The sequence below is a fragment of the Schistocerca cancellata genome, chromosome 8 (genome assembly GCF_023864275.1).
Source record: "Schistocerca cancellata isolate TAMUIC-IGC-003103 chromosome 8, iqSchCanc2.1, whole genome shotgun sequence".
Lineage (NCBI taxonomy): Eukaryota > Metazoa > Arthropoda > Insecta > Orthoptera > Acrididae > Schistocerca > Schistocerca cancellata.
In genome coordinates, this window is record NC_064633.1 from 330436831 (window position 1) to 330451084 (window position 14254).

The 14254-nt window shown below is 40.8% G+C and overlaps 1 protein-coding gene across 1 annotated transcript in view; it reads right to left on the minus strand.

Moving 5' to 3' along the window:
* Window positions 1–14254, minus strand: part of LOC126095013 (juvenile hormone esterase-like) — a 48294-nt gene that overhangs the window by 12993 nt on the left and 21047 nt on the right. Inside the window, exons 6-7 of the mRNA XM_049909672.1 lie at window positions 9367–9532; window positions 4543–4721 (exon numbers count right to left, since the gene is read on the minus strand). Of these exons, the coding sequence (XP_049765629.1) occupies window positions 4543–4721; window positions 9367–9532 (345 nt within the window). The remainder of the gene's footprint in view (window positions 1–4542; window positions 4722–9366; window positions 9533–14254) is intronic.

Consider the following 14254-nt stretch of genomic DNA (forward strand, 5'->3'; position numbering starts at 1 on the left):
TTGGTGGCCAAAGACTTCCTGCATAAGAAGTCACCCCTCATTCTGCCAACGGCCTTGTCTAAGAGGGCGGAGGAGCGGACGGAGGTTCAGGGCACTCTCTTGTCCTTGGGGTGGGAAACTGACCCTAAAAGGCGAAAGAATCAGCAATGATCAACGGCATGAAGATGCAGAAGGCAATGGAAACCACTGCATTAAAGACACGTATCATGTATCCACAGGACATGTGGCCTGTAATTGAAGAACTGTCATGATGATCTCTCCATTGGAAAAAGATTCCGAAATAGTCCCCCATTCAGATCTTCACGAGGGGACTGCGAACGGGGAGGTTCTCATGAGAAAAAGATTTGAATAATCAACGGAAAGATAACGATCTACGAGTCGGGGCGTGGAATGTCGGAAGCTTGAACGTAGTAGGGAAACTAGAACATCTGAAGAGGGAATTACAAACGCCCAGTTTAGATATAATAGGTGTCAGTGAATTGAAGTGGAAAGAAGACAAGGACTTCTGGTCAGGTGAGTATATGGTAATATCAACAGCAGCAGAAAATGGTATAAAGGGAGTAGGATTCGTTACAAATAGGAAGGAAGGGCAGAGAGTGTGCTACTCTGAACAGTTCAGTGATAGGGTTGTTCTTATCAGAATCGACAGCAAACCAACACCGACAACGATAGCTCGGGTATACATGCCAACGTCGCAAGCTGAAGAGATAGAGAAACTGTATGAGGATATTGAAAGGGTAATACAGTATGTAAAGGGATATGAAAATCTAATAGTCATGGGAGACTGGAATGAAGTTGTAGGGGAAGGAGTAGAAGAAAAGGTTACAGGAGAATGTGGGCTTGGGAAAAGGAATGTGAGAGGAGAAAGACTAATTGAGTTCTGTAACAAGTTTCGGCTAGTAATAGCGAATACTCCGTTCAAGAATCACAAGAGGAGGACGTATACTTGGAAAAGGTCGGGTGATACGGGAACATTTCAGTTACATTACATCATGTCAGACAGAGATTCCGAAATCAGATACTGGATTATAAGGCGTACCTAGGAGCAGACATAGACTCATACCACAATATAGTAGTGATGAAGACTAGGCTGAAGTTTAAGACAAGAGTCAGGAAGAATCAATACTCAAAGAAGTGGCATACGGAAGTACTAAGGAATGACGAGATATATTTGAAGTTCTCTAAGGCTACAGTTACAGCAATGAGGAATAGTTCAGTAGCCAGTACAGTCGAAGAGGAATGGATATCCCTAAATAGGGCCATCACAGAAGCTGGGAAGGAAAACGTACAAGGGATGTAAATGCGAAGAAACCATGGGTAACAGAAGAAATACTTCAATTGATCGATGACAGGAGGATGTAGAAAAATGTTCCGGGAAACTCAGGAATAGAGAGATTCAAGTCGTTGAGGCATGAAATAAATAGGAAGTGTAGAGAAGCTAAGGTGAAATGGCTGTATGAAAAATGTGAAGACATCGAAAAAGATATGATTGTCGGAAGAACAGACTCAGCATACAGGAACGTCAAAACAACCTTTGATGACATTAAAATCAAGGGGGATAACATTAAGAGTGCAACGGGAATTCCACTATTAAATGCAGAGGAGAGAGAAGACAGTTGGAAAGAATACATTGAAAGCCTCTGTGAGGGGGAGATTTGTCTGATGTGATAGAAGAAGAAGCAGGAGTCGATCTAGAAGAGATAGGGGATCGAGTACTAGAATCAGAATTTAACAGAGCTTTGGAGAACTTAATATGAAATAAAGCAGTAGGGATAGATAACATTCCATCAGAATTTCTAAAATCATTGGGGGAAGTGGCAACAAAACGACTATTCACGTTGGTGTGTGGAACGTATGACTCTGGCGACATACCATCTGACTTTCGGAAAAGCATCATCCACACAATTCCGAAGACAGGTAGAGCCGACAAGTGCGAGAATTACCACACAATCAGCTTAACAGCTCATACATCCAAGTTGCTAACGAGAATAATATACAAAAGAATGGAAAAGAAAATTGAAGTTGCGCTAGATGACGATCAATTTGGCTTTAGGAAAGATAAAGGCACGAGAAAGGCAATTAACGTTGCGGTTAATAATGGAAGCAAGACTAAAGAAAAATCAAGACACTGTCATAGGATTTGTCGACCTGGAAAAAGTGTTCGGCTATGTAAAATGGTGCAAGATGTTCGATATTATGAGAAAAGTAGGGGTAAGCTATAGGGAGGGACGGGTCATATACAATATGTACAACAGCCAAGAGTGGACGATCAAGAACGAAGTGCTCTTATTAAAAAGGGTGTAAGACAAGGATGTAGTCTTTCGCCCATACTATTCAATCTGTAATCGAGTAAGCAATGATGGAAATAAAACAAGGTTCAGGAGTGGAATTAAAATTCAAGGTGAAAGGAAATCAGTGATACGAATCGCTGATGACGTTGCTATCCTGAGTGAAAATGAAGAAGAATTACATGATCTGCTGAACGGAATGAACAGTTTGATGAGTGCAGAGTATGGATTGGGAGTAAATCGAAGAAAGACGAAGGTAATGAGAAGTAGTAGAAATGAGAACAGCGAGAAACTTAATATCATGATTGATGGTCACGAAGTAGATGAAATTAAGGAACTCTGCTACCTAGGCAGTAAAATAACCAATGACGGACGGAGCGAGAAGGAGATCAAAAGCAGCTAGCAATAGCAAAAAGGGCATTCCGGGCCAAGAGAAGTCTACTAATATCAAATATCAGCCTTAATTTGAGGAAGAAATTTTTGAGAATGTACATCTGGAATACACCATGGACTGTGGGAAAACCGGAACAGAAGAGAATCGAAGCATTTGAAATATGGTGCTACAGACAAATGTTGAAAATTAGGTCGACTGATAAGGTAAGGAATGAGGAGGTTCTGCGCAGAATCGGAGAGGAAAGGAATATGTGGAAAACACTGATATGGAGAAGGGGCAGAACGATAGGACATTGTTGAGACATGAGGGAATGACTACTAGATGGAGCTGTAGAGGTCAAAAAAGTGTAGAGGAAGACAGAGATTTGAATACATCCAGCAAATAAGAGAAGACGTAGGTAGTAAGTGCTACCATGAGATGAAGAGGTTAGCACAGGAGAGGAACCAGAGGCGGGCCGCATCAAACCAGTCAGAATATATATATAATATATATATATATTAGAAAAGAGCCCTGATCGAGTGTTTGGGACCTGTGCCACGTCGGATTAAAGAAGGACATAGAAGCAATTCAGAGGCAGGCTGCTAGATTTGTTACAGGTAGAATCGAACGACCCGCAAGTGTTATGGAGCTACTTCGGGAACTCAAATGGGAATCCCTGGAGTGAAGGCGACATTCTTTTCGAGAAACAATATTGAGAAAATATAGAGAACGGCCATTTTTAACTGGCTGTAGAACGATTCTGTTGCCTCAGACGAACATTGGGCGTAATGACCACGAAGATAAGACACGAGAAGTTAGGGGTCATACGGAGGCACATAGACAGTCGTTTTTCTTATATTCCATTTTCGTGTGGAACAGGAAAGGTGGTAAGGGGTACCTTCGCCACGAGACGTATGGCGGATTGCGCAATATCGATGTAGACGTAGATGTAGCACAGAACCTGGCGCACCATTCCACAACGGTGGTTTTCGACACACGTGCTGTTGTTGTTGTTTTGTTTTAGTGCACAAAAACGACTAGCGTCATAGGCGCCCATGTCAAAACTGTAGAACTCGAAAACAGAGAGATAAGTTAAAAACGACTACACGTCTATCCCAATCGACGGAAGACAAAGACAGCTGAAAACAGAGACCTGGAGAAGGGTCTATAAAGTACGCCATATAGAAACGGAGGCACAGAACTAAAATTTAAATTGCTTTCGTCATGGTGCTACGACGCATAAAAAGTAAAACGCGGTTGACAGCCTATCCGTCGTTCGCTGAAACGGCCGATAACTTACACGTCAAACACAAACAAGAACGTAAGCGGCCAAGAAAAGAGCATTCCGTCAGGAAATGGCGGACCGTCTAAAGTTGAGCGCAATGTGTACGAAGTTGCGGGAAAGCACCACTTAACAAATGGCGATGGCTGAATAGGCAGTGTCCAATCAGCAGCCTAGTTACAATGATCTCCTCGCGGATTGAGGTCATAGAGGATGTCTCCAAGCCTCTGGGAGAGGCTTAATAACCCTGACTCTTCATTCTCCGATGGATGTCTGCCAGTGTTTGTGCTTCAGACAACCAAGGCAAGAATAACAGCATGTTGGTTTTGTTTGGACGCATTTAGTAACAACGTTTCCATAGCTCAAGTTTCTGCAATTGCCGCACGGACGTCGGAATGACAAGAATGCCTCAATAATGCCTTGCCTACATATCGGTGCTTATACAACCGCATTGGAGTCGCGATATGTTGCGTACAGGATGCAGCAATGCCCTCAAATGGAAACTTTTTGTTCCCCCCTTATATAGGAGACCCAGACTGCAACCAACTCGGCACGATATGGCAACTATCCTCGGCCATAAGAGAATGTGTTATAATTACATCAATCACTGCCTGCATCTGATCCATGGAGAAGCCCTCGTCCCCGAAGTAGAAGCGTTCCAGCTGTTCCGCCGCACGGGTCCGCTGTTCCTCCGTGGGCAGCGGCAGCTGGGAGCCGATCAGCGCCGTGAAGTTCTCCTTCATATCGGCTTCCCCAGCTTCTGTCAGCAATGGAGACACTGGAACACACAAAGAGCTCTCCAGTAACTGCCAGCTTCTGCGAGAATGACACCGCTACAAATCCAGGTAAGGTGCACCTAGGGCGTTCTGCTGGCTAATGAAACGTACACCACGATTTTGTTTTAGGACACGCTAGTATGTAGTACTTATCATCAGCTGACGTTCGCAACAAATCTCTCATCTGCGTACAGGGAGAAGCAGACTTGTTCTTTAAAGTTCTTATGGTAGGATACGCCTATACTTACACCGTTTAATGTTATGATGACTGAAAAATTTCAATGGTCAAACTTTTAGGTCCATGTTTCTTGGTAATTAATTACACTTCTAGCCATTAAAATGGCAACACCGTGATGATGGCATGCAACGAATGTCAAACTGGCAAGTTGTATATTAGCTGCTTGGGTACGCAAATGGAAAACATTTCACCGCAACTGAATCTAAGGTAAGGTTGCTGACTGGTGCTGTGGCGAAATGGGGACTGACGGGTACTATGTTTAGACTCGTTGCTTGAGGCGAAGACACCCAGGTGCTCAAAAATGGTTCAAATAGCTCTTATCACTATGGGTCTTAACATCTGAGGTCATCTGTCCTCTAGACTTAACTACATAAACCTAAATAACCAAGGACATCACACACATCCATGCCCCAGGCAGGATTCGAACCTGCAACCGTAGCAGCAGCGCGGTTCCGGACTGACGCGCCTAGAACCGCTCGGCCCCAGCGGCCGGCAAAAAATGTTTGTCAAGGACTTTGGAGGATAGCTTTTTCGATGACTTCTATTGCCCATCATGTAAAGGCGTGTGACCTGTAATGACTTGCAACCAAAAGCACAGTTTTTGTTGGAGAGGTCTACTGCATATTGTGCTTAAAAGTGGAGTTTACTCAGATGAAAGTTCTGTACGAAATAAAACAAGGATTCCACTGGACCTCGGGGTCTTCTTCAGTTTCAGCTATTTTAGCCGTTTTTCTGCGCCACTGATACAAATTTCCATATCACTCATCTTTGGAAATCTTGCTCCTGGATCATTCTTGTGAATTGGCATTACAAAACTGGGTTCAGGGTTTCTGTTTTGGTTTGCTACATTCAGTTTCTGTTCCCGTGTCATGTATGACTATCTGAACACTTTCTCTGGTGTCAGTAACAGCCTTCAATATAATCTGAATTTGCCAAGATTTGTGAGAGGTGTTTCGGTAACATTCTGCCACGGTAGCCTTTGAAAGGTTCACATACCGACCATTTTACAGCCAAAGGTTTGAAAATAAGAATTAACTCATGCTTTGCTTCACACCTGTGGTGTTGCAGTCACTTCATCTGCGCAGATACTGTGACATAAAGGTCCATGGCGAACTGTTCAACTAGGTACATATTCATCCACTTCTTGGTCAACTATTTTTCTATGCTTTGGGCGCGGTTCTTCTACATTCTCCATCCCAGAATTGAATATTTTGAGTTCTTCCTTCAGATAAGACACTATTGTCACTTTATTTTGGTAACTGAACATATAAATCTTAGTATTTGTTATAGTTGTCCTTTGTACTTCATTGAGCACTTCTAATACAATTGCCTTGTGATCAATGTGTACTCCCTAAATGGTCAAGTCTGTTTGTTGCTATTACACATTGCATGTTTCCCTTGTGAGTGGCTTTTGGAAATAATTATCGTACGTAATTTTGACAGAAAGCTTTCAGTAATACTTAGCAAAAGTCTAATCACATCGATTACTGACAAAACAGTAATTTTCGCAATCGATTATTTGATGATTCATGGGACTTCCAGTAACGTCAGTATAATTGTGAAACATGGGCACGAGTGAGCTGAGGTGGTTCCTGCATCTCAGATGTAGCTCCAATTTATTTATCGGTGGATCTGAATTTGTGTACTGCGACGATCACAGCAAATGTTGGAACCCGTAGTGACAGCAGCAGTGTGGCAGAATAATAATCGGACGCCTCGGCAGGGCAGCACGCAAATGCTAACAGACGTTTCTGTTTCTTACACAACGCATAACACGAATGTCTCACAAACACCAACCTTCAAATTCCTTTTCCGAATGAGACGCTTATTTGCAGTAGGTGTTTGGAACACAAATCGAAAAAAGATCTATTACACAGTCGGCACGGATTCAGAAAATATCGTTCTTACGCAACGCAACTAGCTCTTTATTCCCATTAAGTAATGAGTGCTATCGACAACGAATCTCAAATTCATTCCATATTTCTAGATTTCCAGAAGGCGTTTGATACCTTTCCTCAAAAGCGACTTGTAATCAAATTGCGTGCCTATGGAGTATCGAGTCAGATGTACGATTGGAGTCGTTTTCTGTCGAAAAGGTCACAGTTAGAAGTAACTGACGGCAAGCCATCGAGTAAAACAAAAGTGATTTCTGGCTTTCCCCAAAGAAGAGTTACAGGGCCTCTGCTGTTCGTAATCTACATAAATAGTTTAAGAGACAATCTGAGCAGCCCTATTAGATTATTTGCTGGTGAATCTGTCATTTACAGACTTATAAAGTCATCACAAAATAAAAAGTAACTGGAAAAAGATTTCGACAGGTTATCTATGTGGTGCGAATAGTGGTAATGGACACTAAATAATGATAAGTATGAGGTCATTCACATGAGTGTTGAAATGAATTCGTTAAATTTCAGTTGTAAGACAAATAACACAAATCTAAAGGCTGTCAATACAACTAAATAACTGGAGATAATAAATACGAGCAGCGTAAATTCGAACATCCACACAGATAATTTTGTGGGAAAAGCGGACCAAAGATCACGTTTTATTACTTTATTGCACTTAGAACATGCAACAAATCAGCTAAAGAGACTGCCTGCAGTACTATTGTCCGTCCTCTGCTCGAGTATTGCTGTGCGGTATAATGTCCTTACCAGGTAGGATTGACGGAGAACATCGAATAACTTCAAAGAAGGGCGGCTCGCGAGATAGAGGTAAGGATGCCACGGGTATGATACTCGAGTTCCAATAGCAGTCATTTAAACAAACGTCGTTTTTCGTTGCGGTGAGATCTTTCCGCAAAAGTCGCCTCTTTTCTTCTCCGAATGCGAAAATATTTTGTTCACGCACACCTCATAGGGAGAAATAACTATCGTAACAAAATAAAATAAATCAGAGCTTACTCTATATGATTTAAATCTTGGTTTATCTTGTGTGTTGTTCGAGAGTGAGACGGTAGAGAAACACTGTGAAAGTGGTTCGATATATCTTCTGCCATGCACTTAAGTGTGAATTGCAGAGTGGATACAGAAATTTGCTGCGTAATTTATTCTTATAGCAAAATGTCGATGGCGTTACTCCTGCCTACTGGAATGTTAATCATTTAAACATCAAAGCAGGTAAAATAGACGTTTGTTGATCGCTTTACTGCAGTGGTGCTATTGTAAAGGCCACACTACGGTGTGTCGCGCTTAAATTGGTCCTCGCCCACTATGTCAAATCCATACACTATTTATCACATCACTTTCAGCCACAGTAGAAGCCACAGCACTCACAGCGTTTCGTGTTCGGTTTGAGATAAAAGAATGGTTTAAATACAGCCCGCAAATGCGCGCATATTTTGCTGTAGGTTAATACCCGAAATTTCGTTTTTACCTACGGAGACAGTGAAGCTTCTCTTAACGATATACGTACTTTTTGAAATGTTATTTGATAGTTCATAAACCGATGACTTCAATAATATGAACGGCGATGCGTTTCAATAGTTGCGTGTGGGCTATAGTTTGGACATTTTAACCCACCTTTCTTCATGGAAGCAGTCAATCACGTTTAAGATTCGATTTTACTTGACAAGACGCCTAAAGTTGCCTTCAAAACACAGGAAGCAATGTCACTTTTCTAAACCCATAAAATTCAAGTTAGTGGCATGTCACAAAGAAAAATAAAATGTGATTTCTGGTAGATGTACTGCCACTAAAAGGGGATGTTGTAAACCGAAATACACCACAAGAGCGGAATGACGATGCTAGTGCGCAAAGCAAGTGATGGAAAATATGTTGGGAAATGAACGTTTTGAGAAAAATACACCGAGTACTTTATTATTTCGTTAAATTCTATAACAGTTCTAGCGACCCAACAGACGTCAGTGAAAATCAATCACTATACTACTGTAGGGCATCCGTTAGTGGACGATGACTAAATCCACTTGTCTTACTGCCAAGACGGTATTGACGTACTCATCACGATGACTAAATCTAATGGTCTTACTGCCACGACCCAATGCTGAAGGAGATTCTGACAACAGTTTTGGAAATGTATGTTTCGTTTCAACTGCAGGCCGCGATCAACCATAGTATTATTGCGTGAGTACGTGGCATCCCAGCCAGCCGCATCGCCCACGTCCACTGTCATCTGACGAACCAGGTTTATTTATATTCGAGCTAAAGAGCAGTTTCAAACTTCAACGACTAATACGCTTGACGTAATATGAACGAGTGTCTAAGGTTTGTACTAGAATGTGCTGTATTCACACATTCTAAAGCATAGAGAACCTGACCCACATGACGTTGAATTTACCTGCGTACCAAAAATGACAAATAGAACGATGTTCAAATTGAACCTACAACAAAAGTTGCAAGTGAGTCACATGACTGAAAGTAATGGAAGTGGAGCCAGATTTTGTTACGTACTGAAGAGTCCGACAATTCCTTCTCCGGAAGTGACGCCCAGTATGATGGGGACCTGGTTGTAGCTGTCGGCCCTGATGATGTCAACTGGAGGCTCGGTGATCACTGCAGAGTCTGATGCTGGCTCCACGACTGGCGCGAAAGCTATCTGCCCTGGGCAGCGCTTCTCCTGCACAGTGAAATCAAAGTTAATGATAGTACAACATATGTTAGAGATTTGTGTCTCTAAATAATATTCATCGTAAATATACACAAATTATCAATTGGACACAAATTTCCTAAATTAAAATGGAAAGACGAAAGGTTATACATGATGTTACAGTACTACGAGAACTAGATTACAGCTCTGTGTGCGCGAGGCAAGCTTGAAAAAGAGAGAAAGCTGCTCGGTAGACTGTGATGTTCCGGACGCTCCCCTACCCCTATTAGCGCCATTGTATGATGGAAAGGGCAGCGTAGTAGCGTATTGTTGATCTGCAGGGTCAGTGGCAATATACAGCGTGAGGACATTATAGGCCGCAACATGACATAGAGTTGTCAGATACTGGAATAACTAAGCACAGAATGAAAAATGCCTCTATCATAGGACAAAAAAGGTGAATAATTCGTGGGAAGGGTTAGGAATGTAAAAGAAGCGAACTAGTGTAGCGTTGCTCTTGGGGGGCAAAAAGAAAAAGAATTGTTATTTTATTTTTATTTTTTTTTTGAAAAATGTCGAAAAAGTGAATATTTTGGTGAGCCACTTGGCAACAGAATCAGGGATTGATTATACTATTATAATAACATGCGATCGTTCATTTCTTTTACTTTACAATTGTGTCATAACTTTAGGCCATCAGGCGTGTACTATTGAGCGTATATTAATGTGTATTAGGCGAAAATTACTAATATTACACTAGCTTTTGGACATATCTGGCAGTTTTGGAGACATTTAAATCAAAACATCTTGACATATACGCACTTTGTTCCTTGTTAGTATTAACACCCTTGACATGTAACACAAAGCATCATGTCGAGTACAAATGATGTTATATCATCTGACATGGCACATGCCATCACGTCATCCATCATAGCATTTGTCATGTCATGCAATAGGGCACATGGTGTCTTCAATCTAAGGATGCATGCATCCCCACACTGGGATACTTCCTATTACAGAAGCACACCCACTCCCACATACTTCCTGTTATAAGTGTATCGCACTTTCTAGCAGCACACAAATTCGTGTCTTTTTGTTTTTACACTGCTCATCATATATGTAATAGGGGGTTTCTATGGGGGAGAAATTGTTCCTTTGGGGAAAAAAATTAACACCCCCCACACATAAATCATAAAATAGAACAAATCCACGCCCAGAAATTATATTCCCCCAGAAAAACTTTTTAAGCTATCACTTTTATGCTCTTCAGCCATTCGATATTATGTATTGATTACTATGGCTGGCCAATGTTGTGGATTTCTGGGCACATTATCAGACTCTTTAGCCTATAAATTGCAAGATTGAGGGGTGCAAAAACCTTGCAGCTAAGAGATGTTAAACTCGTAAAAATGCGCGAATATGTCAATGTTTTTCATTCTGGTTCCCAACTGTCGCTCTGTCATAATTTTGACATTAGCCCGCCATACCTTGCAACCGATGTAGATTTTTGTTGACCCTGGCGATGACTGATTCGTTATAGGTTTTCTATTGTCTTTCAATCTTGTGCCAACGGTTAAAGCTTTCAGAAAACAATTGGACGACCGTTGATTACAAGTATTTGTCTACCTTCTTACAGAATTTGAACCGATTCACACGAATTTGAATGTTGAAGTGACGTGCTTCAAAAACCTTGCAGAAAAACGTGTTGGCTCGCGTAAAAAATCACAAAAAATGTATTTTTTACACTTAAAATCCGATTGAAGCTAGAATTTTGAAATTGACTTTTCAATTTTATCGCATTTATTATTCAATCTGTATATTGAGAAAGCTGTAAAGGAAACAAAAGAAAAATTCGGAGTAAGTATTAAAATCCATGGAGAAGAAATAAAAACTTTGAGGTTTGCCGATGACATTGTAATTATGTCAGAGACAGCAAAGGACTTGGAAGAGCAGTTGAACGGAATGGCCAGTGTATTGAAAGGAGGATATAAGATGAACATCAACAAAAGCAGCCGGCCGCGGTGGTCTAGCGGTTCTGGCGCTGCAGTCCGGAACCGCGGGACTACTACGGTCGCAGATTCGAATCCTGCCTCGGGCATGGGTGTGTGTGATGTCCTTAGCTTAGTTAGGTTTAAGTAGTTCTATGTTCTAGGGGACTTATGACCTAAGATGTTGAGTCCCATAGTTCACAGAGCCATTTGAACCATTTTTTTCAACAAAAGCAAAACGAGGATAATGGGATGTAGTCGAATTAAGTCGGGTGATGCTGAGGGAATTATATTAGGAAAGAGACAGTTAAAGTAGTAAAGGAGTTTTGCTATTTGCGGAGCAAAGTAACTGATGATGGTCGAAGTAGAGAGGATATAAAATGTAGACTGGCAATGGTAAGGAAAGCATTTCTGAAGAAGAGAAATTTGTTAACATCGAGTATAGATTTAAGTCTATGGAAGTCGTTTCTGAAAGTATTTGTATGGAGTGTAGCCATGTACGGAAGTCAAACGTGGACGATAAATAGTTTGGACAAGAAGAGAATAGAAGCTTTCGAAATGTGGTGCTACTGAAGAATGCTGAAGATTAGATGGGTAGATCATATAACTAATGAGGAGGTATTGAATAGAATTGACAAGAAGATGAGCTTGTGGCACAACTTGACTAGAAGAAGGGATCGGTTGGTAGGACATGTTCTGAGGCATCAAAGGATCACCAATTTAGTATTGGAGGGCAGCGTGGAGAGAAAAATCATAGAGGGAGGCCAAGAGATGAATACACTAAGCAGATTCAGAAGGATGTAGGTTGCAGTATGTACTGGGAGATGAAGAAGCTTGCACAGGTTAGAGTAGCATGGAGAGCTGCATCAAATCAGTCTCAGGACTGAAGAACACAACAACAACAACGTGTTTTTATATATTTGATTCACTTTTAACCGTTTCCGCACGTTCAATTCACGTTAGAACTAATCTTACGTGATATGTTTAGCTCGAATTGAAACCATTGTATGTCGAGAACGGATAAAGATTACTGGAGAAAAAATTTCGTTTTGGCTTTCTTCATTTATCTACCTTTGTGTCAAGTTTGATGCAATTCGTATATGTTTAAAATAGATAAGTGGCGCACTTAAAAAGCTACTGAAAAGTGGGCTACATTTAGCTCGACATTTAATCATCGTTTCTCGACAACGGTTAACGATTGTTGGATGATAAAAATTCGTTTGACTTGATCCATTTATCTACCTTCGTGCAAAATTTGAACCGATTCGTGTAAGTTTGATGTGTAAAGACGACGGCCTTAAAAAACATCTCATAAAAACATGTTTTTTGAATGCTTCTGCACGGAAAATCCACACGGTACACATACAAATGGGGCCATTAGCTGAGCACTAATTTCAGAACAACTAAAATCTTTTACAAATTGAATTAACTAATTTGCACAATTTGCTTGAGCGTCAGTTCCTGATCGCCGTTCCAACCTTGCTTAATATACTGAACACAGCTACAGTAAGACAAATGTTCGAATGGCTGTACAAACAGCCACTGGTCCGGGCTAAATCAATCCACGAACCTATCTCAAATACGAACCGAACAACAAATCATTCCCTACCTCCCCCTCCCCCCCCCCACCGGCCCCTTCCCAGACAGCGATTCTGCTCGCGGTCTTTTCAGTCATATTAGTTACAGGGTGCATGAAATGGAGACTTTTAGAAATGATCAGTTTTGGTATGAGAAAATGACCTCAGCGGCAGGTCGATAAATCCAATAACATATAAGGCAGAGAATTAAGAGAGAAAGTCTTCTGCTGGAGGACATTTTGCTACTATACGTGATGTGACGCATATGAACGTATATATCTGAAATCGGCCTCAATAGAATGAAAGAGGTTAAATTTTTCATGAAGTGTTTTTGTAAGGAGCTGCAGTTTCCCAAGCTAGAAAAAACGGTTATGATAGGTGGAGTCATTGCTGGTAGACGCTTTGTGTAGTCTGACCTGGTCACTGACATGCATGCAGCCAACAGTTACAGGGACTGCGTTTCTCCACGAGCAGTATGAATGTTGCCCAACAGTTGATTCTGACAACACACGACCTGCACAGCACCTGTTAATGAGATTCACCAAAGCGTTCGCATAAATATCTACCTGGAACCGTTATATCCGGTTCAAAGTAATAACTGCAACCCACGACCTGAGGCTGTTATTACTACAATGATTTTAATATGTTTCTTGATCAAGCTTAGATTCTTTATAGAAAGAGGTTAACTGTCTAAGAATAGTTTTTCTAAAGAGCTACTAAATCAGTTTCGCAATTAATTAACGTTTTGTGGGAATTAAAACAATTAAGATTTAGATTTACTATAATTAAAACGTTTAACTGATACATTTAATCCTGTTATTTGATACTGATTTCAAATATTTTATTCATATGTAATTTTTATAGTTAACAAATGTAATTAAAACCAATCAATTCTTAGCAGGATCGTCAAGCGTAAATAGCAATGAACACATAAATACACTTCAAATGTAATTACACCTTGTGTTCCATAGACCACAGGACTTTCCTATTAGAGTCTTTACAGAATAAGCTTCCTCTTGGTTATCACTTTTATTGCTCACAAATGGCTAAAATATATCCTTGAGAGTATACCAATAATTCCATTTACACTTTCATTTCATTTATACGTTTTAGTTAGGTAGGTTAGGCATATTACATACAAAATATGAGATGCTATAAAAAAATTTCTGACTAAGACAGGACCAAAG